Source organism: Procambarus clarkii, chromosome 83 (assembly GCF_040958095.1).
Source record: "Procambarus clarkii isolate CNS0578487 chromosome 83, FALCON_Pclarkii_2.0, whole genome shotgun sequence".
Classification (NCBI taxonomy): domain Eukaryota; kingdom Metazoa; phylum Arthropoda; class Malacostraca; order Decapoda; family Cambaridae; genus Procambarus; species Procambarus clarkii.
In genome coordinates this window covers 13007973-13033652 of record NC_091232.1, presented here as the reverse complement: position 1 = coordinate 13033652, position 25680 = coordinate 13007973, and the positions used below count along the sequence as shown (strand labels likewise).

At 42.6% G+C, this 25680-nt stretch overlaps 1 protein-coding gene across 2 annotated transcripts in view; it reads left to right on the top strand.

Annotated features, from left to right (window-relative positions):
• Positions 1–15159, top strand: part of LOC123768637 (uncharacterized) — a 16215-nt gene extending 1056 nt beyond the window's left edge. Inside the window, exons 2-5 of one of the 2 annotated variants that reach the window (XM_069316428.1) lie at positions 4471–4802; positions 5276–6290; positions 13963–14181; positions 14569–15159. In XM_069316428.1, coding sequence (XP_069172529.1) covers positions 4635–4802; positions 5276–6290; positions 13963–14181; positions 14569–14804 — 1638 coding nt within the window. In that variant the 5' untranslated portion in view covers positions 4471–4634 and the 3' untranslated portion in view covers positions 14805–15159. Of the gene's footprint in view, positions 1–4362; positions 4803–5275; positions 6291–13962; positions 14182–14568 lie in introns of both variants that reach the window. The other variant, XM_069316427.1, reaches the window with a different exon arrangement.
• The last annotated feature ends 10521 nt before the right edge of the window (positions 15160–25680 follow it).

Sequence of the window (25680 nt, the reverse complement as noted above, 5' to 3'; positions counted from 1 at the left end):
ACCATCGGTTGCAGAAAAAACTAAATTTGAGCTAAAACCTGGCAGTGTTTATAACGTCATCCTCTTTAAAAGTGTTTTGGCTTTGATGTGCAGATGAGACCTGGATATGTCATGAAATTAAATTATCACAACACACGCGCACGGAAGCAGACACACTAACACACACATATACACACACACACACACACACACACACACACACACACACACACACACACACACACACACACACACACACACACACACACACACACACACACACACACACACACACACACACACACACACACACACACACACAGACACACACACACACACACACGCACACACACACGCGCGCACACACACACACACACAGGGTGTGCGTCTGGTAGCTGAGCGGACAGCGCGCAGGACTCGTAAATCTGTGGCCCGGGTTCGATTCCCGGACCCAGGCAGAAACAAATGGGCAAATTTCCTTTCAACCTTTTGCCCCTGTTACCTAGCAGTAAATAGATACCTGGGAGTTAGACAGCTGTTACGGAGCTGCTTCCCTGGCGTGTGTGTGTGTGTGTGTGTGTGTGTGTGTGTGTGTGTGTGTGTGTGTGTACTTACCTAATTTACCTAATTGTGCTTGCGGGGGTTGAGCTCTGGCTCTTTGGTCCCGCCTCTCAACCGTCAATCAACTGGTGTACAGATTCCTGAGCCTATTGGGCTCTATCATATCTATCGTGTGTGTGTGTGTGTGTGTGTGTGTGTGTGTGTGTGTGTGTGTGTGTGTGTGTGTGTGTGAACAAAAATGAGTTAGTTAGTAGTTAGTTACAGTTGATTGATTGACAGTTGAGAGGCGGGCCGAAAGAGCAGAGCTCAACCTCTGCTAGAAACAACTAGGTGAACAACTAGGTGAAAAACACACACCAACACACAATAGATGGCTTTAACTTATCCCTCAAATTCTAATGACAGTGATAATTACAACATCAGTTAAAATGTGAAAAACATAATTAATACTACAGGATTTACAAATAAAAATTCAGTTAACATAATAATAATAATAATAATAATAATAATAATAAATCATATATATCTAACCAAATGTTTATATTCCCTTTCTCTGTTCTCCATCCCATTCTATTATTTTCTATTTTTTTCAAAATTCTTTACATCTCTTATATTTGCTGACTTATGTCCTAAATTCTCCACTTATCATTATACCTTTACGTGCCTGTCCATCTCTCTCCTTCATTCTCCAACTACCTCCTTTATTCTCATTATTACCTTGACTCTTGTTCCGTCTTAACTTTATATCGCTCTCAACTATCATTTATTATCCTTCATTCTCCTTCTCTCTCCTTAACTCTTAGTCCTTCTTCATAACTCTCCTTTCCTCTCCTTTACCTAGTTTTGTAAAACTTCCCTCTCCAGAACAATTTTTTTCTCTCACTCAAATTCCACCTTTGTCTCTCTCAATGTCTATCCCACCCTTTCCATCCCTCCCGTATGCCCACTATTCATCCTCCCTCCCACACACTCTTTCCTCTCATTATATCTGCTATTCCTCCTCTGCTCACCACTCGTCGCTCACCTTTCTCTAGCCCTTCCGATTACATTGCATAGATGGATTCTGCGTTCGAACAACAGAGAGCCTTAACCGGTGACAGGTGTGTGACGGGGAGTCGAGACTTGTGACAGATGTGTGACGGGGAGCCGAGACAGGTGACTGGTGGAGGGAGAGTGAACTAACAGGAGAAAGCTCCAAGCAATTACAACTATATAACACTTGAATGGATCAGGTATAGGATTTGGGATGGGACGAGGGAAAGGAATGATGCCCATCCACTTGGACGATATATATATATATATATATATATATGAATGAAAACTCACACCCCAGATGCTATGCTATGCCCAAGATTACCATCCGAGTTGCCGTCGGGGAAGTGGCTCAAATAGCCTCGGCTATCACTTCCTTTTGACGGCCGTGATGGTCAAGCGGATTAAGGCGCCCTTTAGTTACCAGATGCGTTGCTTCTGGGAGTATGGGTTCGAGTCACTTCTGGGGTGTGAGTTTTCATTCGCATATAGTCCTGGGGACCATTCAGGCTTGTTTGCATTTGTGTTCCTCACGTGTGCCCCAAAGAATGAGGTGATTTGGTGAAATGCTATGCCCAAGATTACCATCCGAGTTGCCGTCGGGGAAGTGGCTCAAATAGCCTCGGCTATCACTTCCTTTTGACGGCCGTGATGGTCAAGCGGATTAAGGCGCCCTTTAGTTACCAGATGCGTTGCTTCTGGGAGTATGGGTTCGAGTCACTTCTGGGGTGTGAGTTTTCATTCGCATATAGTCCTGGGGACCATTCAGGCTTGTTTGCATATATATATATATATATATATATATATATATATATATATATATATATATATATATATATATATATATATATATATATATATATATATATATATATATGTCGTACCTAGTAGCCAGAACGCACTTCTATGCCTACTATTCAAGGCCCGATTTGCCTAATAAGCCAAGTTTTCCTGAATTAATATATTTTTTCTAATTTTTTTCTTATGAAATGATAAAGTTACCCATTTCATAATGTATGAGGTCAATTTTTTTTTTATTGGAGTTAAAATTAACGTAGATATATGACCGAACCTAACCAACCCTACCTAACCTAACCTAACCTATCTTTATAGGTTAGGTTAGGTTTGGTAGCAGAAAAAGTTAGGTTAGGTTAGGTTAGGTAGGTTAGGTAGTCGAAAAAACATTAGTTCATGAAAACTTGGCTTATTAGGCAAATCGGGCTTTGTATAGTAGGCTGAGAAGTGAGTTCTGACTACTAGGTACGATATATATATATATATATATATATATATATATATATATATATATATATATATATATATATATATATATATATATGTCGTACCTAGTAGCCAGAACTCACTTCTCAGCCTACTATGCATGGCCCAATTTGCCTAATAAGCCTAGTTTTCATGAATTAATGTTTTTTCGACAACCTAACCTACCTAACCTAACCTAACCTAACGTTTTCGGCTACCTAACCTAACCTAACCTATAAAGATAGGTTAGGTTAGGTTAGGTAGGGTTGGTTAGGTTCGGTCATATATCTACGTTAATTTTAACTCCAATAAAAAAAAATTGACCACATACATAATGAAATGGGTAGCTTTATCATTTCATAAGAAAAAAATTAGAGAAAATATATTAATTCAGTAAAACTTGGCTTATTAGGCAAATCGGGCCTCGCATAGTAGGCTGAGAAGTGAGTTCTGGCTACTAGGTACGACATATATATATATATATATATATATATATATATATATATATATATATATATATATATATATATATATATATGTATATATATATATATATATATATATATATATATATATATATATATATATATATATATATATATATATAAAAGTTTGTGAGGGTACCACCTCTGGTGCCAATGTGGGGACCCATAGCCTCGGAGAAGAAAATAAAAAGTATTCAGAGGAGACCTTGTGGTCTCTCACTGAACACTAATATTATCTTCTCCTACCACCCCCATTCTTTTGTATGTACACATATATATTTACTTTATTTGAACTTTGTTACAAAAAAGGAGTTACATATGGGTTACAAAGATGGTTGTCATAGGTTGTCGAGTTCCTCCAGCTCCTCAGATGGCGGGCAGGAACCCTGGATGCAGTGCGCATTTCCCCTCTGTATCGCCACACTGAGGCGCTGGAAAAGAAAGCTTGCTGGAAAAGAAAGCTCGGGTCCCTTGTTGTTTCAATGAGCCTAGAACCCAGTTCCTTCAAAAAACTGGTAGCACTTTTACCCCAGGCGCCGAGCGTCTCAGAAGCAATGGGGACAAAATTGTAGTGGTGATCCAGTTCTCTATACTTACGGGATTTGGCTGCTTCCCTGTGGGTGGCAGCGCCACCTGGTTGTGCAACACTGAGGTTAATGTAGGTGTTAGCCAGGGTTGATACGCACGTGTAGTCCCATACCAACTGCTTGCCATTCTTCCAGGGGTTCACTGTGATACCATCCGGGCGACCAATAAGAGCATCAGAGTTACGGGGCGTTAGGTAACGGGGCTCTCTTTCAGCTGGGCATCCAGCTGTAGTGAGGCTCCTCTTGATGATGTCGTTAACTTCACTGTGCCTCGAGTGCCATCCCCCTGTGCTTTGGCAGAGTAGGCCATGGTGACCGATATATATATATATATGTATATATATATATATATATATATATATATATATATATATATATATATATATATATATATATATATTATTTTGTATCCTTTCAGTAAAATTGTTTGTTATTAATATACTCATCTCGGCTTGTAGACGACTCATATAACAAGTTATTATGCTGTGATATGCCCATATGTGTCAATTAGTTGTTGAAGAGACGCTTATTGACAAGATGATAACATCCCTCGTGACATATAACAGCATAGATCTTAACAGAACTTTAGTCCGGTGTTAATAACACATAGAACGTAAGATGCATAGAGAACGTGATGTCATAGTCTGCTCACAAGCGCCCTCCTGAAGGAGGAAGCAGATCGTCTTGGTACTGGAGGCGCCAGCGATGGAACCACTACTGCTGGTACACTATGCGAGCTCGGGCCGTGCAGTTGGTGACGTCTTGGTGGGTGGTGGGCGTGTGGGCGGCGCTGGGGATCACCACGGGCGTGATCAGTGTGGTGACGGTCCTACAGCCAGCCTGGTACGTCAGGTACTCACTCATCCACGCCCAGGACGCCAGAGGCGTCTCCTTCAAGGTAAATAATGACCTGCCTTGTTTATGTTGTTCATCTGTTTTGACGCTAACCTCACGCAGTAAGTTACGACCTCAAAACTTCCTGCATAAAAATATTATCGAGAAAATTTTAAAATATCTAAAAGCAGATATGAGAGTTGGACGATGTTCACTATTTCATCTAAATTAGCGCTAGCTATCAAAAGTAAGAAGTGTATTAGCAAATTGAATGACTATGAAGTAATATAATAGTTTAAGGCAAATAATAAGAATTTCAAAAGGAAATATGTATAAAATTTATACGATCTGTGTATTGAGTTTTATGAAACCATTCATCATATTGAGCAATCTAGATGATCTGAATATATCAAACATTTGAGGAAGTCACATAGTTCATGTTTAACTCTTTTAACTTTATTATATACAGTATTAAATTATTTATCAATGTAGTATTATAATGGCCCAAATAACATCTCTTCCATGATTTTCCTCAAGGTCGTAGTGTCTTCAGTTGGTCCCCTTGGCTTCTGTCGCCTGGCGGCCGTAGACACCAGCCAGGTCCACCACACTAACGACAAGAGACACACTACTTCCACCACATCGTCAATGCCAGGAACCATAGCTACAGAAGAAGGAATCCTCACCACTCCGAATTCGCTTGAAACGTCGGACTTAGCGGCTTCAGTGACTCCTCAACTCCCTCTGTCGAGCTCAGCACTGCCAGGACTCGTTGAGATATCAAGGTCTACGGCGGGTTCTGTGCATGAGTGGCCGCCCCTGGAAGCACATGACGTAACATTAGCCTTCGGTAGTGGAGATGACGGCTTCGGTCACGTTCCCACAGGTTCCACTATTCTAGGCGACCCTGACAATGAGACCGTTGATGCAACGAAATCATCCGAGGTCTCTGAAGCCTCAACGAAAACAGGTGAAGATATTACGAACGAAGAGAAAAACACGGAAAATCTCTTTTCCCATGTGACCGAAACTTATGTAAAGATCGTAAATCATGAAAAAGATAACGCGAGTATACTGCACTTCCCGGAGGAAAAGCTTGAATTTAGTGTACTCAGAGGCGGCAAAGAAATGCAGGAGATTCCGGAATATGAGATCGCCATTACAGAAGACAGAAACACGACCTTCCATAGCCAAGGAGGAGGTGACACTGGACTGGAGGCCGACAGTGGAAAAAGATATTTTATCCCGAACTTCAAAACCGACAAAGGTAGGACAGTAGATCAAGCAAACACAACAGTAAATAAAAACAAAAGAAAGAAAAAGAAAGATAGGAGAAGAAAAAAGAACAGGAAAAAAAAGCTGAAATCGGAAAAACAGCTTGTTAAGCAGGGAAATCGTCGGGAAAGCGGATCGCCAACTTCACATAATATCAACATAGCGCCAGGTCACCTGACGGCTCGCCCAGCGATGATGATAACTAGCCGCGAGAAACTGGTTATCGCCGAGCGCCTCGTTCAGCCAGAGAAGCTGAGGAGTTATCATGACATCGTCGGTGAGTATGCTTTTATATACTCGAATACGAGAGCAAGTCAGACAGGGAGACGGACGGAAAGGGAAAGGTAAGGGTAAAGTGCTTAACCAGTATTACATGGAATGTATACGAGGACAGGATTAGGAATTATAATATGGGGAATGAGCTGAAGGAACTTTATATCAAACCATTTGGTTCAGTAGGGAAAGATGGACGACTTGCAAGACCATCGTTCTTCGCGCCCGTTAAAGTGAATGAACATTTACAAATACTTTGCAAGGGTTGAAACGAAAATTACTCATTTGAATGAATCATATAATTATTGAGGATCTCAGATTTATTTATTAAAATACTTTGTAATAATAATAATAATAATAATAATAATAATAATAATAATAATAATAATAATAATAATAATAATAATTTCATTATTATTATTATTATTATTTGAATTATTGCTCTTAGTGATGTACTAATACTTGTTGCTATAGTCTCTTCATTTTTATTTTGATCCCAAATTATTACTACTAAACTCCCAAACTTAATTCATGTTAATTCTCATTAAAAATATAGTTTGGTACACCAGAAGTTGCCTAACTCATTTGTACTTATTTACTGTCAACTGAACAGAGTATCACGCGAAAGGAAAGATGCCCAAACGTCTCCATCCAACGCGGGAAGGGATCCCGGGGCCTATTAGTTGTGAAACGACTGCGCAGACAATTGTCCTGTAGTTGTTGTTTATATTATATATATTTTTATATATTATATATATTTTTATATATTATATATATTTTTATATATTATATATATTTTTATTTCAAATATGCCTTTTATAATGGAACTAGCAGACGATTCTTTCTCTTTGGCTATTTCTCCTGTTTTTGTTCAGTAGTTTCGTGTTAAAAAAAAAAGAGAGAGAAGTCAAACAAGAGACGCGATCGATTCCCGATACAGTGCACGCGTCCATGTTCTCCTAGTACCTGGACACTCAGGTGTTTGTTTCACATATGCACCTTTAAGACCAGGTATATGTTTCATACAGCCGGCCTAAGTACTAGGTATATGTTTCATACAGCCGGCCTAAGTACTAGGTATATGTTTCATACAGCCGGCCTAAGTACTAGGTATATGTTTCATATAGCCGGCCTAAGTACTAGGTATATGTTTCATACAGCCGGCCTAAGTACTAGGTATATGTTTCATACAGCCGGCCTAAGTACTAGGTATATGTTTCATACAGCCGGCCTAAGTACTAGGTATATGTTTCATACAGCCGGCCTAAGTACTAGGTATATGTTTCATACAGCCGGCCTAAGTACTAGGTATATGTTTCATACAGCCGGCCTAAGTACTAGGTATATGTTTCATACAGCCGGCCTAAGTACTAGGTATATGTTTCATATAGCCGGCCTAAGTACTAGGTATATGTTTCATACAGCCGGCCTCAGTACCAGATAAATGTTCCACGTTGATATCATGAGTACTAGGCATTTGTTCCGCTCTAGGTACATTTGTTCCGTTCTAATTCTGTTCTACACCTACATTATGGTCTACCCTGAGAACCAGATGTACGTTCCTCACAAGTAACAAGCACCAGGTGTGTGTGTGTTACATGTACCCTGAGCACCAGATGTGTGCTCCACACAGATACCTACAGGATCAGGTGTGCATTCCATACGTGTTCGTCCAGATATTTCTGAAACAGATCACTGCCCAAAGTTACACAGCCTCTTGGAATTCTCGAAAGAGCGACGCCCTCGCCTCTTGCTTGGACGACGGTATAGAGCGAGATGAAGAGAGAGGAAAGAAAGAGATGGAGGAAAGAGAAAGCGAGACAGAGGAAAGAGAGAGAGAGAGAGAGAGAGCGCAGGCACTGATTTATATTTGGTTACGATTTGCTTGCGCATTCGGTCACAATAACTAGTAATATTTGTATTTTTTCATCCGGCCTCGAGTACATCGTTAGCGAATATCCAGTCCGGTTAAGAGGAGCTGGTTTTTGAGTTGGTGTCTAGAGGCTGAGCTGACTGTAATTATTTAAGGGATAACAACCGAAGAGAAGGAATTTTCTGGTATCGATATTTGTATTGAATGTTGGGGCACTGTGTGTGTGTGTGTGTGTGTGTGTGTGTGTGTGTGTGTGTGTGTGTGTGTGTGTGTGTGTGTGTGTGTGTGTGTGTGTGTGTGTGTGTGTGTGTGTGTGTGTGTGTGTGTGTGTGTGTGTGTGTGTGTGTGTGTGTGTGTGTACTCACCTATTTGTACTCATCTATTTGTGCTTGCGGGGATTGAGCTCTGGCTCTTTGGTCCCGCCTCTCAACCGTCAATCAACAGGTGTATAGGTTCCTGAGCCTATCGGGCTCCATCATATCTACACTTGAAACTGTGTATGGAGTCAGCCTCCACCACATTACTTCCTAATGCATTCCATTTGTCAACCACTCTGACACTAAAAAAGTTCTTTCTAATATCTCTGTGGCTCATTTGAGCACTCAATTTCCACCTGTGTCCTCTAGTGAGTGTGTCCCTTGTGTTAAATTGCTTTTCTTTATCTACCTTATCAATTCCTTTGAGAATCTTGTATGTGGTGATCATGTCCCCCTAACTCTTCTGTCTTCCAGCGACGTGAGGTTTAATTCCCGTAGTCTCTCCTCATTGCTTATACCCCTCAGTTCGGGTACTAGTCTGGTGGCAAACATTTGAACCTTTTCCAGTTTAGTCTTATGCTTGACTAGATATGGACTCCATGCTGGAGCTGCATACTCCAGGATTGGTCTGATATATCACACACACACACACACACACACACGCACACACGCGCGCGCGCGCACACACACACACACACACACACACACACACACACACACACACACACACACACACACACACACACACACACACACACACACACACACACACACACACACACACACACACACACACACACACAGTAGAAAAAGTAGTAGTTAGTAAACAGTTGATTGACAGTTGAGAGGCGGGCCGAAAGAGCAAAGCTCAACCCCCGCAAACACAACTAGGTGAAAACAACTAGGTGAAAACACACACATACACACATACAAACTCTCATTCTTCTCCAAGAGGGTATAGACTCATTCCTCTCAATGTTTGTTGACGACGCCAAAATTATGAGAAGGATTAAGACAGAGGAGGACAGCTTGAGGCTTCAAGACGACCTGGACAAGCTGCAAGAATGGTCGAACAAATGGTTGTTAGAGTTTAACCCAAGCAAATGTAATGCAATGAAGATAGGTGTAGGGAGCAGGAGACCAGATACAAGGTATCATTTGGGAGATGAAATCCTGCAAGAGTCAGAGAGAGAGAAAGACCTGGGGGTTGACATCACGCCAGACCTGTCCCCTGAAGCTCATATCAGGAGGATAACATCAGCGGCATATACCAGGTTGGCTAACATAAGAACGGCCTTCAGAAACTTGTGTAAGGAATCTTTCAGAACATTATATACCACATATGTCAGACCAATCCTGGAGTATGCAGCTCCAGCATGGAATCCATATCTAGTCAAGCATAAAACTAAACTGGAATAGGTTGAAAGGTTTGCCACCAAACTAGTATTAGAACTGAGGGGTATGAGCTACGAGGAGAGACTACGGGAATTAAACCTCACGTCACTGGTAGACAGAAGAGTTAGAGGGGACATGATTACCACATACAAGATTCTCAGAGGAATTGATAGGGTAGATAAGGACAGACTTTTTAACACAAGGGGCACATGCACATGAGGACACAGGTGGAAATTGAGAGCCCAAATGAGCCATAGAGACGTTAGAAAGAACTTTTTTAGAGTCAGATTGGTTGATAAATGGAATGCATTAGGAAGTGATGTGGTGAAGGCTGACTCCATACATAGCTTCAAGTGTAGATATGTTAGAGCCCAATAGGCTCACTCAACCGTCAATCAACACCTATTGATTGACGGTTGAGTGCTGGACCAAAGAGCAAGAGCTCAACCCCCTCAAGCACAATTAGGTAAGTACAATTAGGTAAATTAGGTAAATTAGGTAAGTACACACACACACACACACACACACACCGGAGCGCCGGTGACACTGTAGATAGCACGCTGGATACGGAATCCTGAGGCCCGGGTTCGATTCCCGGCGCCGGCGAGAAACGATGGGCAGAGTTTCTTTCACCCTAATGCCCCTGTTACCTAGTAGTAAATATGTACCTGGGAGTTAATCAGCTGTCACGGGCTGCTTCCTGGGTGTATTGTTGTGGGAGGGGGGGGGGACAAAATAGTAGTTAGTAACAGTTGAGAGGCGGGCCGAAAGAGCAGAGCTCAACCCCCGCAAACACAACTAGGTGAATACAACTAAGTGAATACACACACACACACACAATCACACACAGAGTAAGGGGGGACATGATCACAACCTACAAAATCCTCAGGGGAATCGACCGGGTAAACAAGGATGAACTATTCAACACTGGAGGGACGCGAACAAGGGGACACGGGAGGAAGCTGAGTACCCAAATGAGCCCCAGAGACATTAGAAAGAACTTTTTCAGTGTCAGAGTAGTTAGTAAATTGAATGCACTAGGAAGTGATGTGGTGGAGGCTGACTCCATACACAGTTTCAAATGTAGATATGATAGAGCCCAGTAGGCTCAGGAATCTGTACACCAGTTGATTGACAATTGTGAGGCGGAACCAAAGAGCCAGAGTTCAACCCCCGAAAACACAACTAGGTGAGTACACACCCATTGAAAAACCAAAGAGCCGAAGCTTACCCCGTAAGCACAACTACATGAGTACACATATACATACACGCACACAGCACACACACACACACGCAAACATAAAAATTCTTCGTCCCCTTAGCCAAACTACAACTCCCCACATTACCATCCGCTGAGTGAACGGATTTTCCCCCTCAGTGTATATATTCAGCATAAAGTTGATTTAGTCTAATATGCCACCAACAGCCCCCATGATTCCAGTTGCATAATCCTGAGGGAACGTTTAGGGAAAGAAATTTGTATAGGACACGCAAGAGTGGGTTTAAAGACTCCCTCTTAGTTTACGAATAATGGTCGGGCAAGTGTTTTACTGCAGAAATTATGGGTACAAAATTTCAAGAAGTTTTAAGTAACCCATGATTTTTTGGGGGAGTTTGTGAATGTATTGTGAGAAAATGGGTTTTTTATTTCTAATATAAAATATAACTTGTGTAATTTTTACATTAATTATTGATGTTGCGTTTATTCTACTACTGCCATTGGTTCTACTACCACTGCTGCCTCTTCTACTACTATTACTACTATTGCTACTACTACTACTACTACTACATCTACTACTACTATTACTACTAAAACTACTACTACTAAAGTTAACACCAGAATTATCGCTTCTGTTGATATTTTTAAACTAATACTAAAACAAACGATTCTTTTACAGCCCATGAACGCTGCTTTCCTCCATGAGAATCAACCTTACGAAGGAGCAAAAATGTAGGGATATATCTCGGGGGAATATAGTCATATACTAGCGGCAGGTACGGGGAGCAGGCACGCCACTGGGACTCCCCCTCCTCTCTCTCTCTCCCAGCTCGAGTCCACACTAATACCTCCATTAACCAGGTTCCTTATGGGCTCACTATAGCCCCTGCTACATGGACATGTCGGTCTGAGTAGCTAACTCTAAAAGCACAAATAACAACAACCAGTTCCCGGGTTGAACTGGGTTGATCATTGATCAACCCATTTATTCAACTGGTATCTATCGTCTCAACTAATGCACTTGCTTCTGTACAACCCGTTCTCGCAAATTTAATAAGTCAATATTGACTTATTAAATATGTGCATAGGTGACATACTTAACATAATAGATACCCTTAAAAAGATTCATAGAAAACACCGACCTTACCTAACCTACTTAGTATGTTAAGATAAGCATCTTATTGCTTCGTAATTACAATTATTACCTAACCTATAATAGGTATAGGTTAAGTAATAATTGTAATTACGAAGCAATAAGATGCTTATCTTAAGATACTAACAAGGTTAGGTAAGGTCGGTGTTTTCTATGAATCTTTTTAAGGGTATCTATTATGTTTAGTATATCACCTATGCACGTAGTTAATAAGTCAATATTGACTTTACGAATTTGCGAGAACGGGTTGTTCTGTAAGCTACGGTCCCCAACGTGCAAAATAATGGGTACTATGAAAAGTATTGGCTTACAAGTATGTCCGTTTGCCATGCGATTGTTGGTTAGGTTAGGTTAGGGTAGGTTAGGTTAGGTTAGGGTAGGTTAGGTTAGGTTAGGGTAGGTTAAGTTAGGTTAGGTTAATTATGTTAGGTTAGGTGGGTGGCTTGGGCTGATACGTAATACTACCCTTTATTTTGCATGTTGTGGCAAATCAAGGGAACATGCGGGCCTATGTGTCTGAGTAGGTGTCCAGATTGAAATGGTTTGTGTCCAGTTGTTTTGGCCGCTGATGTCCATAGCGTCCGGACTGTTGACGGGCGTGGCTGGCCAGGTGGTGAATCTGGTAGTCCGTGAGATTGGTAGTCTGAGTGATTAATCCTGCTAATCAATGTGGGTGTTGGTCTCACAGTCCGTGAGTAAACATGAGTCTGTTAGGCTGCGAATGAATTGGTACATGTACAATTCATTCGCAGCAATGTACTAAGAGTCACATGTATAACTCAGTACATGTGGCAGTTAGACTGACAGTCTGTTAGTCAACATCTACTGTTGTCTCTATGGTTAATCTATTGCTAAACTATTGTTTTGTTATCGCTGTAGCGCATGGAAGGTAAGGCAGATTTGTATAGGCTTTCAATCCACTACATGTAAATAGCATTTTTCAGCACCTGAATCCTATTGTTATACCACAGCTGGGAAGATGATCAGCCGGCAGCAGGGGTAAACATCTCTCGCTCCTCTGTATGAGGAAAGTTGAAAACCAAGTTTAAAGAACAAATCTACAAGTTCCGTGACGAGGGTTCGAATCGGGGTCCTCTCGGACGTAGGTTCGAACCCTCGTCACGGCCTTTGTGGATTTGTTCATTTGATGCATCACGCTATTGTGATTTCTGTGTGTAGTGCAAGTGAAAAGCTTCACACATCATGGCGCTGTGTGAAGCAGTTGATGCTGTTGACATTGTGATTGTTTTTATTGTTCAAGTTATTGTTAGGGTACTTTAAGGAGTTATCATCCAAAACTTATTTTGGGAAGGTGTTCATATTTTGATCAACATCTAATTTTCCCCAAGTTTAGCTAAGGTGAGTTATGAAGACATTGTTGACCATACCAAGAATCTTGCGCAGTTATTTTGGTCAACAACATGTTATAATCAGTGATATATGTTCTACGTTATCCGGACCCCATCCTAATTAATCCAGTTAAAGCAATTATCCAACAGCTTAGTCAACTAATAATACGATTTTTCGTTAACTAGTACGATTAACGCGAGCACTACCCATTAACCGAACTCTGCCCCCAACGGGTTACACAAGAATGTACTCAAGAATATGAATACACTCTATTTCGGCTGTAATTGACAAATATATATATACCCCTTTTAGGTTTATATATATATATATATATATATATATATATATATATATATATATATATATATATATATATATATATATATATATATATATATATATATATAATGTGTGTGTGTGTTTCCACAGACTACGACTACCGCCCACGAAAGCCCATCCTGCTATGCTCTGGTGTGGGCGTGGGTGCCGGCTCCTCCGCAGTGTGGGTTCTGGTGGGCGTGTTGTACGGGTTCGCGGGCGTGGTGCAGGTGGTTGCAGGCGTGGCGTCCTTGGCACTACAAGCCGCCCGCACTCACGCCCGCAAGTACACTCTCGCTATCTGGATTGGCAATATCCAGGTGGCTGTAGGTGAGTGTGTGTGTGTGTGTGTGTGTGTGTGTGTGTGTGTGTGTGTGTGTGTGTGTGTGTGTGTGTGTGTGTGTGTGTGTGTGTGTGTGTGTGTGTGTGTGTGTGTGTGTGTGAGTGTGAGTGTGTGTGTGTGTGTGTGTGTTGGCAGTATACCCATGTAGGTATGATTACTGTGTTGGAAAGGAACCTTACTTTTCCTTCTCCCATTGTCAGTATATATATACAAGCTTCTCATCCCACAATCAATATCCCGGTCCGTTTCCCCCACCACAGGTCATTATATGCACGAAGTCTTCCTTTCACAGACTTTATATATAGACAATATTCCCATCCCCTTAACACTTATTTTTGCCAATTCAATTTGATTTTCCATTTTCTCTTTCACAGTAATGTCACAGGGAGTGGCGCTGGTGTTGTTCCCACTGGGGCTGGGCTCCCCTCTGGCCCGTGGGGAGTGTGGGGGATCATCGTCCGTCTACTGGTCAGGGGACTGCAGCTTCGGGTGGTCGTATATGCTAGGAGTCGTGGCTACCACCCTCGCTGCCTACTGCCCATGTCTGGCTCGACTTACTATTTTTAGGAGGTACTCCCTTAGGGAGTGGGAGAGCATCAATTTCTTCTGAGGGCGGCTAGATTATGTGTGTCTTTTGAGGGTAATTTAAGGGAGAACTGTAGTCTCTAAAGCGGTTTAGAATTGCCTTGTGAAGTCCTGGAAATGTATTGCATCATCTTTCATATGACTTGAGTTAGTCTGAAACTGTTTAGGGTTCTTGGAGAGTGTGCTTGGCTCTGGGATGACCCTCATTCATCTTCTTACGGCTCCTTGCTGACCCTCCATATATTCTCCTCCTCTTCCTTGATCCCCTCGTTCTTAAGGAAGACGCCCTGACGGGTTGCAGCCGCTTTGGTAATACTCGCTCTTCATTGTGTTTTTTCAGAATTAATGAGACCAGTGTCATATATATATATATATATATATATATATATATATATATATATATATATATATATATATATATATATATATATATATATATATATATATATATATATATATATATATATATATATATGTATGTATATAGTTAATTTATTTATATATAATGTATATACATTTTCTGTACATATATAAACTATAATAATATATCAGACGTTTTCATAGCTAAGTTTCCAGAAGTTGAGAGCAATTCTCTGACAGTGTCTATAGACGACTATGGCATATAAGATATTTATCATGTATGGAAATATCACAATAAAATGTAAAAGTTGCACAATATTTTTCCTTTTCATTAAGTGTGCTTGAGAGTTTGTGTGAGTTCATCACTTAGTCTGTGTAAGTAAGAATTGAGATTGTTCAGTTAGTGTGTGTTTGTGTTTTTATATATTTACTATTTGTGCCTGCAGGATGGAGTTGTTAGCTCTTGGACCCCGCCTCTCTATCTGTCGGTTGTCTAATGTACTGGGTTTCCATCTATTTTCCTTTATCGTTTCAACTACATATATTTCTAACACACATTCACATTCCCAGGAAGAGTGTGTGTGTGTGTGTGTGTGTGTGTGTGTGTGTGTGTGTGTGTGTGTGTGTGTACTCACCTAGTTGTACTCACCTAGTTGTGTTTGCGGGGGTTGAGCTCTGGCTCTTTGGTCCCGCCTCTCAACCGTCAATCAACAGGTGTACAGATTCATGAGCCTATCGGGCTCTGTCATATCTACACTTGAAACTGTGCATGGAGTCAGCCTCCACCACATCACTGTGTGTGTGTGTGTGTGTGTGTGTGTGTGTGTGTGTGTGTGTGTGTGTGTGTGTGTGTGTGTGTGTGTGTGTGTGTGTGTGTGTGTGTGTGTGTGTGTGTGTGTGTGTGTGTGTGTGTGTATGTGAGTGTGTGTGTGCGTGTTTATGCGTATGTATGTGTGCCCTTTTTAATATACAGAATGTAATTATAATGTTCACGTGTTAAGCTCTCATTATGACGTATTTATGTGCAAATGAGTAACGAAACTAATTTGTAAGGTAAATTAATTACAAAAGTCCAATCATTCAGGAATATTTGTTTTATTTAAATAGAATTTGAAGATATATTTTAAGCTACCGTCATGAAGACAGCAATTACAATCATTCATATGGAAATTATCACTACTTTATGTGCCTTGCATGTGGTATTATTCTACATAGCACCAGCTTAGACCTCTCACCTTGATTTAGACTTCACCTGCTCTCAATAAGGATAAATTCACGTCAGGCAAACCAGATCATTGAAATGACGACCAAATATCTTCAAAATAAGAGAATGGAACGAACACTGGACAGATCAAACTCAATTACGATGGCCAGTGTTGTATGACTGGATATTTCCGCGTTAGCCATCATGATAGAAAAAATAAGCTTCGTCAGGCGACCGAAAGTCAGGAGGCGGACCGGGGAGCTGGAGCTCAACACATTTAAATGAGTACTCTCACACACACACACACTCACCTCACCTTGACGGACCCTTAGGAAAATATATAAATATAATATAGGTCAGGATAGAGTCTTATTCGTATCACGGAGAGAATCTTAAACTCCCTGACTGAGACAATAGAGCGATACGGTGGTCGATCATTGAGAAGCTTTGGTAAGGGGCTTCAAATGAGGCTTTAGACCATGAGGGCAGGAGAGAGGCGAGGGTGAAGGTGCGTCTGTACCTTGTAATCAATACACCGCACCTTCACCCACGCCTCTGCAGCTTGGACATTGCCTTAAGGCCTGCAGTATGTGTGTGTATGTGCTTGTATTTCTTTGTGGATCTGACATGGTCCTTGGACAGGACTTGTAGTCCTGGAACGCGTGTCAGCATTTTCTGAGAAGACTTGACATAGCATGAAGGACTGTTGTGTGTCCATTTACATTTCCTCGGGACTTTACCTGGGTAAGTGCACAGAACTTATGTTGTCATTGTTGACTTTGTCAACGTTTTGTAAAAGTTTTGGGTGATGTAATTAAGATTAATTAGAAATTGTTGCAGCTCAGATATACGAGAAACTTGCTCTTTAGAGTCGTGATGTACATTTATTGTATATCATAATGTCAACATTATTACTCATAACTCGTAGTTCTGGTGACATACCTTTGTCTTGTGCTTGAGTAGTTAGTGTCCGGGAGGTCAATGACTCTCCCCCTCTTGACCGAGAGGTCAATGACCCCCCTCCACTTAACCGGAAGGTCAATGACCCCCCTCTTGTCCGGGAGGTCAATGACCCCACACCCCTTGACCGAGAGGTCAATGACCCCCCCCCCCCTCTTGTCCGGGAGGTCAATGACCCCGCACCCCTTGACTGAGAGGTCAATGACCCTTCAATGTTTAACTAAAACGATGTAAACCCAACGTCTCTTTGCGTTGTAGATAAGTAGGAGGCCCTGCAAGTTAGTGACTCACACAGAACATTTTTATTTGTATCAGAAACACACTTACTTCCATTATGCAAAACTTAGTAGGAGATAGTTACTGTAAGCTCTGTTACTAAGGTCTGACTGACCTGTAATCTCGCTTGTGGATGATCCAACATTATCACTTGTAAACATTGACTGTTACCTCCATCCCTCCTATCTCCCTCCCTCACCCTCCCCCCCCCCACCCCCACCCCCACTAGAAGGTGGAGGAGGGGAAAGGGGGAAATTTTTTCAGGAATATTGTTGAACGAGCCAAAGTCACTGGCTGGCCTCTAAGTGTTAATGTTGGTATTACTTAGGTGGTGGATGGGTGGAGATATAGGCGAGGGTGAAGGTGGTGGGGCCCTGAGAGTGGAAGTGGAGGTGGGGCCCTGAGAGTGGAGGTGGAGGTGGGGCCCTGAGAGTGGAAGTGGAGGTGGGGCCCTGAGAGTGGAGGTGGAGGTGGAGCCCTGAGAGTGGAGGTGGAGGTGGGGACCCTGAGAGTGGAGGTGGAGGTGGGACCCTGAGAGTGGAGGTGGAGGTGGGGTAGTAGGTGGAGTTAGAGTGTAGGTGGTGGAATTATAGGGCAAATTTTGTTGAAATCATTTGCATCTATTTACCTTGTGTGGAAATGAGAAAGAACCTGACTTTATAAAGTTAAATAATTTAAATTGTAAAATTGCTCAGACTCAGAAAGCTGTCAACACTGTGAATAGAGACGCCTTTCTTATACTGGTATATTTATATAGCGGTGGAAATACGTTAACTTAATTATCAGTGAGTATTTGGAAGTGTGGTGGCTGCGGACCTCCCACAGCACTCCTCTGCGGCCATTCACCAGTAAGAGAAACTGAGAGAGAGAGAGAGAGAGAGAGAGAGAGAGAGAGAGAGAGAGAGAGAGAGAGAGAGAGAGAGAGAGAGAGAGAGAGAGAGAGAGAGAGAGAGAGAGAGAGAGAGAGAGAGAGAGAGAGACAGACAGACAGAGACAGAGAAGATAAATGTAAAATACAAAGATAGAGAGTTTGGACTTGGGATGTGCGCCTCACGTGGAGTGCTCTCAGCTGTGTAACTAGCTTCGCTTGTCAGCTGCTCACAGGGGATTACATTCCAGGGTAGAAGTGGGTGAAGGTAAACGGTCATGTGTACCTGGGCCGGCTTGTGAAATTTAGCGCGAAAGCGAACATTGATAATTTAGCGCGAAAGCAAACACAATCGACTTGATAATGGTGGAGGAGGGACCGAATTGTCGTCGTCTCATCATCTTTAGGTGTGTTGTTTGGTCATCATGACAAACATTGATAATGATACATACTTGTGTTCCAAGGTGAACAATTTGGGGTTGTGTTAGGAATGTGTTAAATATTCTTTATAATTACCATTTGAATGCTTAAACAGATATATTTTTTATATAGTTTGTTATCGTGTAACGTTATTTAGCACATGAAATGGGTTTGGAATTGCTGAGGAGAAAGTTTATGCAGACGAGGACTTGGGAGTGGTAGTACGCCACCTAACTATGTACTCACCAGAGTGTACATAGCTAATATGTACTAATATGTACATAGATGTACTTGTCGATAATTACTAGTTTGAATTTATGTCTTTAATCATATTTACGTAGCTAAAGTAATCTATCATTAACCCCATGTTTGTCTTGTATAAAAATGTACTCTCCAGCTTTTCATTATTCCCTCCATCTATCCCTCCCCCACTTCCTCACACACACACACACACACACACACACACACACACACGTACGCATTACAAATTTGTATCAATAGACAACTAACCATTGTCCTGGAAGAGAGAGAGCAGCCGACGACAATACTATGAGACAACACCTCCATCGTGGCCTCAAAACTCTCTATAAAACTCTCACAAACGGCTTGCTGGTCTTCATAAATATTGTTGAAACCATCCACTACTCCCGAGGGTTCCTCTAAATCTATAAAAGCCGGATTGCGGCCGGAGGGACGCATTGCAAAAGTTAGAAATTAATGATAATAGTAAGATGCGATGTTTACATAGTGCCGATCACTGGGTGCAACATGGAGTTGATAGACCTGCAACGTGTTGGTGACAGTTGACATTAAGTGTTTGTGAAGTGTTCATCACCTAGGGTAAAGGTGATGTTGGTAGTGTTAGTGTGTAGGAAAAGAGTTGTAAAAGTGTGTGAATTAAAGAAGAAGAAAGAAACGATGACAAGATACAACAGATAAAGTCCTTAGATGAAACTGGGACTTTAAAATATATAAAGATAGGTTCATAAACCGAGCGCAGTAGAGTTGATAGCTTGGAGAAGAGTGTTCACAGTATCAAGAAAGAGCTAAAGAGGGGATGGAGAGAGGAGCTTCTGAAGACTTGACAAAAGAACATTAAAAAGGTAGAACAAAGTGATGGAGATCAAAGCAGCTGAAGCTGTGATGATGCTGAGCAAGAGAGTCCGACGGGCTTGTGGGATGGAATTGTGTGGGATGAATTATTGATGAGAAGACGAGGCTGGATGGTCAGTGATATATTGATAAATATGCCGAATGATACAGAATAGCGAGAAAGAAAGTGACAGGCAGTGAGAGAGACAGTGGCGCAGTGACAGGCAGTGAGAGAGTGGCGCAGTGACAGGCAGTCAGAGAGACAGTCTCAAAGTGACAGGCAGTCAGAGAGACATTGGCGCAGTGACAGGCAGTCAGGGAGACAGTGGCGCAGTGACAGGCAGTCAGGGAGACAGTGGCGCAGTGACAGACAGTCAGAGAGACAGTCTCACAGTGACAGGCAGTCAGAGAGACATTGGCGCAGTGACAGGCAGTGAGAGAGACAGTGGCGCAGTGAGAGAGACAGTCTCACAGTGACAGGCAGTCAGAGACATTGGCGCAGTGACAGGCAGTCAAAGAGACAGTGGCGCAGTGAGAGAGACAGTCTCACAGTGACAGGCAGTCAGAGAGACAGTGGCGCAGTGAGAGAGACAGTCTCACAGTGACAGGCAGTCAGAGAGACAGTGGCGCAGTGAGAGAGACAGTCTCACAGTGACAGGCAGTCAGAGAGACAGTGGCGCAGTGACAGGCAGTCAGAGAGACAGTCTCACAGTGACAGGCAGTCAGAGAGACAGTAGCACAGTGACAGTCAGTCAGAGAGACAGTGGCGCAGTGACAGTCAGTCAGAGAGACAGTAGCACAGTGACAGTCAGTCAGAGAGACAGTAGCACAGTGACAGTCAGTCAGAGAGACAGTAGCACAGTGACAGTCAGTCAGAGAGACAGTAGCACAGTGACAGTCAGTCAGAGAGACAGTAGCACAGTGACAGTCAGTCAGAGAGACAGTAGCACAGTGACAGTCAGTCAGAGAGACAGTAGCACAGTGACAGTCAGTCAGAGAGACAGTAGCACAGTGACAGGCAGTCAGAGAGACAGTAGCACAGTGACAGGCAGTTAAAGAGAGTGAGAAACGTGAAGATAACACCAGACAAATAATACTAGACAGACAGGCAGACATATATAGATTGAGGCAAAAATTAGAGCATAAGAAAGTAGGACACCGTCCGGTAGAACACAACAAGCAGAGGAACTTAATGAAAAAGACATAGAATGATAGCGATCACCGAACATACAAGAACTGTCAGTGGCCATGTTGTACCACATTGCACCGGTGCCCATGTTGTCCCACGTTGTACCGGTGGCCATGTTGTACCACGTTGTACCGGTAGCCATGTTGTACCAAGTTGTACCGGTGGCCATGTTGTACCAAGTTGTACCAGTGGCCATGTTGTACCAAGTTGTACCAGTGGCCATGTTGTACCAAGTTGTACCGGTGGCCATGTTGTACCAAGTTGTACCGGTGGCCATGTTGTACCAAGTTGTACCGGTGGCCATGTTGTACCAAGTTGTACCAGTGGCCATGTTGTACCAAGTTGTACCGGTGGCCATGTTGTACCAAGTTGTACCGGTGGCCATGTTGTACCAAGTTGTACCGGTGGCCATGTTGTACCAAGTTGTACCGGTGGCCATGTTGTACCAAGTTGTACCGGTGGCCATGTTGTACCAAGTTGTATCGGTGGCCATGTTGTACCAAGTTGTACCGGTGGCCATGTTGTACCAAGTTTTACCGGTGGCCATGTTGTACCAAGTTTTACCGGTGGCCATGTTGTACCAAGTTGTACCGGTGGCCATGTTGTACCAAGTTGTACCGGTGGCCATGTTGTACCAAGTTGTACCGGTGGCCATGTTGTACCAAGTTGTACCGGTGGCCATGTTGTACCAAGTTGTACCGGTGGTCATGTTGTACCAAGTTGTACCGGTGGCCATGTTGTACCAAGTTGTACCGGTGGCCATGTTGTACCAAGTTGCACCGGTGGCCATGTTGTACCAAGTTGTACCGGTGGCCATGTTGTACCGGTGGCCATGCTGTACCAAGTTGTACCGGTGGCCATGTTGTACCGGTGGCCATGTTGTACCAAGTTGTACCGGTGGCCATGTTGTACCAAGTTGCACCGGTGGCCATGTTGTACCAAGTTGTACCGGTGGCCATGTTGTACCGGTGGCCATGCTGTACCAAGTTGTACCAGTGGCCATGTTGTACTAAGTTGTACCAGTGGCCATGTTGTACCAAGTTGTACCAGTGGCCATGTTGTACCAAGTTGTACCGGTGGCCATGTTGTACCAAGTTGTACCAGTGGCCATGTTGTACCAAGTTGTACCGGTGGCCATGTTGTACCAAGTAGTACCGGTGGCCATGTTGTACCAAGTTGTACCGGTGGCCATGTTGTACCAAGTTGTACCGGTGGCCATGTTGTACCAAGTTGTACCAGTGGCCATGTTGTACCAAGTTGTACCGGTGGCCATGTTTTACCAAGTTGTACCGGTGGCCATGTTGTACCAAGTTGTACCGGTGGCCATGTTGTACCACGTTGTACCGGTGGCCATGTTGTACCAAGTTGTACCAGTGGCCATGTTGTACCAAGTTGTACCAGTGGCCATGTTGTACCAAGTTGTACCGGTGGCCATGTTGACAGCTGTCAACATGGCCACCCCTTATTACCATTTACGTCCTCTTTTTGCTACACATGTTCGCCCTCCCTTCAAATCTCCCAATAATTCCACCCATTACCGACCTACATTTCATTTCTCAATCAATAGAGAACTCAGTCGGAAGAGCCGCGTCTCGTTAATCCGGACATTACACTTGGACTTCGAGGATGTAATTAAGACATCCGCTTCAGGTTGTCTCAGATCGCCAGTGGAGCAGAACCACTTCCCAAGATGATAATGCTTTTAGGAGTAATCTTGGAGGTGGTGGGGGGTACAAGGGTCTCTTGTCTCTCTATTTCACTGAAGGAAAGAGTAATGTTGGCTGCAGAACTCTCCTTACGTCTTTCTGTTGGTGGTGATACGTGGTTGATATTCGATAATTGTGCAGGTCATGAAGTATGTTGTTTAAGGGTATTATGTTGGGCAAGACTGGATACTGAAGGATCTGTTGCTAATAGTTGTGGCGCTGGAAGATATGATGTAGAAATTTAACTTCAAAAACAATATTGGAATGCATTAAGCTGGGGAAAGGATGCAGAATACTTGAAGAAACGACTTGAGGGAGTAGTCCTCCTGCAGGAATGATAAAACAAGAGAAAGGCAGTCTAAAAACTGCGACAGACAGTTGGAGGATCCTGGAGATGCCGGTGAAAGAGTTAAGTATGATAACAGGAAAACAGAGGAAGAGAAGAGAGAACATGACAAGCTGCTTCTGGTGACGCTGGTGAGGACCGTAGGAGTCGAGGGTGCTGGAGGCTGAGATGTGATTACCGTGAGAGCAACGCCTGAAGGGGCACCAGCCAGGCAGCTACACAGCCTGCCATGCACCTCATGGTCCACCAGCCAGATATATCAGTCAGTCAACCAACCAGCCATATCAGCCAGTAAGTAAGTTTACTAGCCAGCCAGCCAGCCAGCCAGCCAGCCAGCCAGCCAGCCAGTCAGTCAGCCAGCCAGCCAGCCAGCCAGCCAGCCAGCCAGCCAGCCAGCCAGCCAACCAGCCAGCCAGCCAGCCAGCCAGCCAGCGCCACTTATCCACGAGCTCATTCATGGCAACATTCCTTTTGAGTTTTTCCTCTCGCCGTCTCGAGGGCAGTACGTGAACCGTGGGAGGTAAATGAAAAATGTTTTAATTATCATTTTTTATGTGAAGCACTCGTGTCTTCCGTCCCCTGGAGACTCATGCTCTTCTTACAGTAAGGAGGCACACTCACGCTGCCTTCCTGAGACATTCAAAAGTTCTTTACATTCAAGTTTTAGTAAACTGATAGTATTTTTATCTTTTTTAAAGATGATTGTAAAGTTGATATCGACTAATAAGTTATATATTATTTTTAAAGCCAATTTATTCAGGATTAATAAAACACTCAAATATTATTTTAATTTACAGGGTTTAAGAATGTATTGAGCATAAACATTGTCTTTATTGAGGAAATTTGAAGGTCTATAAACATTCCCAAACATTTGTTTTCAGCAAGGGTTGTGTTAGGGGGTTTATATAATAAAATCAACTTTCTAAAGTACACTTCACCTGGATATTAGCAGCTGTAGCCGTAAGGTTGACCTTCAATAGAGGTGCTCTCAGATATCTGAATAAGGAGTCGTACAGGACTATTATACTACACGTTTCAGACCAACTCTGAAATATCCGGCTGCTGCGGGAAGACCAAATCGAATCAAATACAAAATGCAGATGGGAAGGTTCCGAGATCTATCCGGTTAATATAGCAAGTGAGTTGAGAAAGTTTTTTGTTATTTACGGTTCTGGTAATAAAAATGCCATTGGGAAATACTGTATATGATGGAGGTACTTATTATTGGAGTAACTATTATATATATACGAATGAAGATGAAACAGAGTTAACATGTTTGCTAAATACAAAATATTCTGAGGAATATAATGGGCTGGTAATAAGAGGTTAATTATCATTGGTGGAACACAAACAGCGATTCAAACATGGAAATTAAGTTTTTCATTTAGCAATCTTAGGTACGCCCAGCAATGTGCTGCTGAAGAATATTGATTAAGAGCAATGTTGTTGTTGTTTTAGATTCAGCTACTCGGGAAAAAAAAGGTTGGAAGCAGCACGGGCTATGGTGAGCCCCGTCGTACTCACCTGGCACAGGAAATGTGCCTATCAAGAGCAATAAATGAGTACATCTAATATCTCCATAAAATAGGATGGTTAGTCGTGCATAAAATCAGGAGGGAAAACATGAGATAGTACTCTGGTCTACTAGCCTGCACTAGCTAATTTGGATAGAGCACAAGGATATCGTCCAATATTCGTGAGTGCATGAAGTAGTTTCAGAGCTCAAAGTTCCTTCTGCCATGGGGTCTGAAATTTTTGATAACAAGGCCGAGCCGGTCGGCCGAGCGGACAGCACACTGGACTTGTGATCCTGTGGTCCCAGGTTCGATCCCGGGTGCCGGCGAGAAACAATGGGCAGAGTTTCTTTCACCCTATGCCCCTGTTACCTAGCAGTAAAATAGGTACCTGGGTGTTAGTCAGCTGTCACGGGCTGCTTCCTGGGGGTGGAGGCCTGGTCGAGGACTGGGCCGCGAGGACACTAAAGCCCCGAAATCATCTCAAGATAACCTCAAGGCATTCACGAATGTAGTGTTGGAGAGTGTATCCCAGCTTATGTTCATATATACACTCGCGGTGCTCCTCGCTGAGTGTTTTATGACCTGCAGCCACTTATCAACCAACCCGTTCTCGCAAATTTAATAAGTCAATATTGACTTATTAAATATGTGCATAGGTGACATACTTAACATAATAGATACCCTTAAAAAGATTCATAGAAAACACCGACCTTACCTAACCTTGTTAGTATCTTAAGATAAGCATCTTATTGCTTCGTAATTACAATTATTACTTAACCTATACCTATTATAGGTTAGGTAATAATTGTAATTACGAAGCAATAAGATGCTTATCTTAACATACTAAGTAGGTTATCAACACCCTAACAGAATCCTGCCAATTACAATGTCACTCTACATATTAGTGTTTTCTGCTCTTTGAGTGTCAGTGAATGTTCTTCTGTCAATCATTGCTTTCTGGAA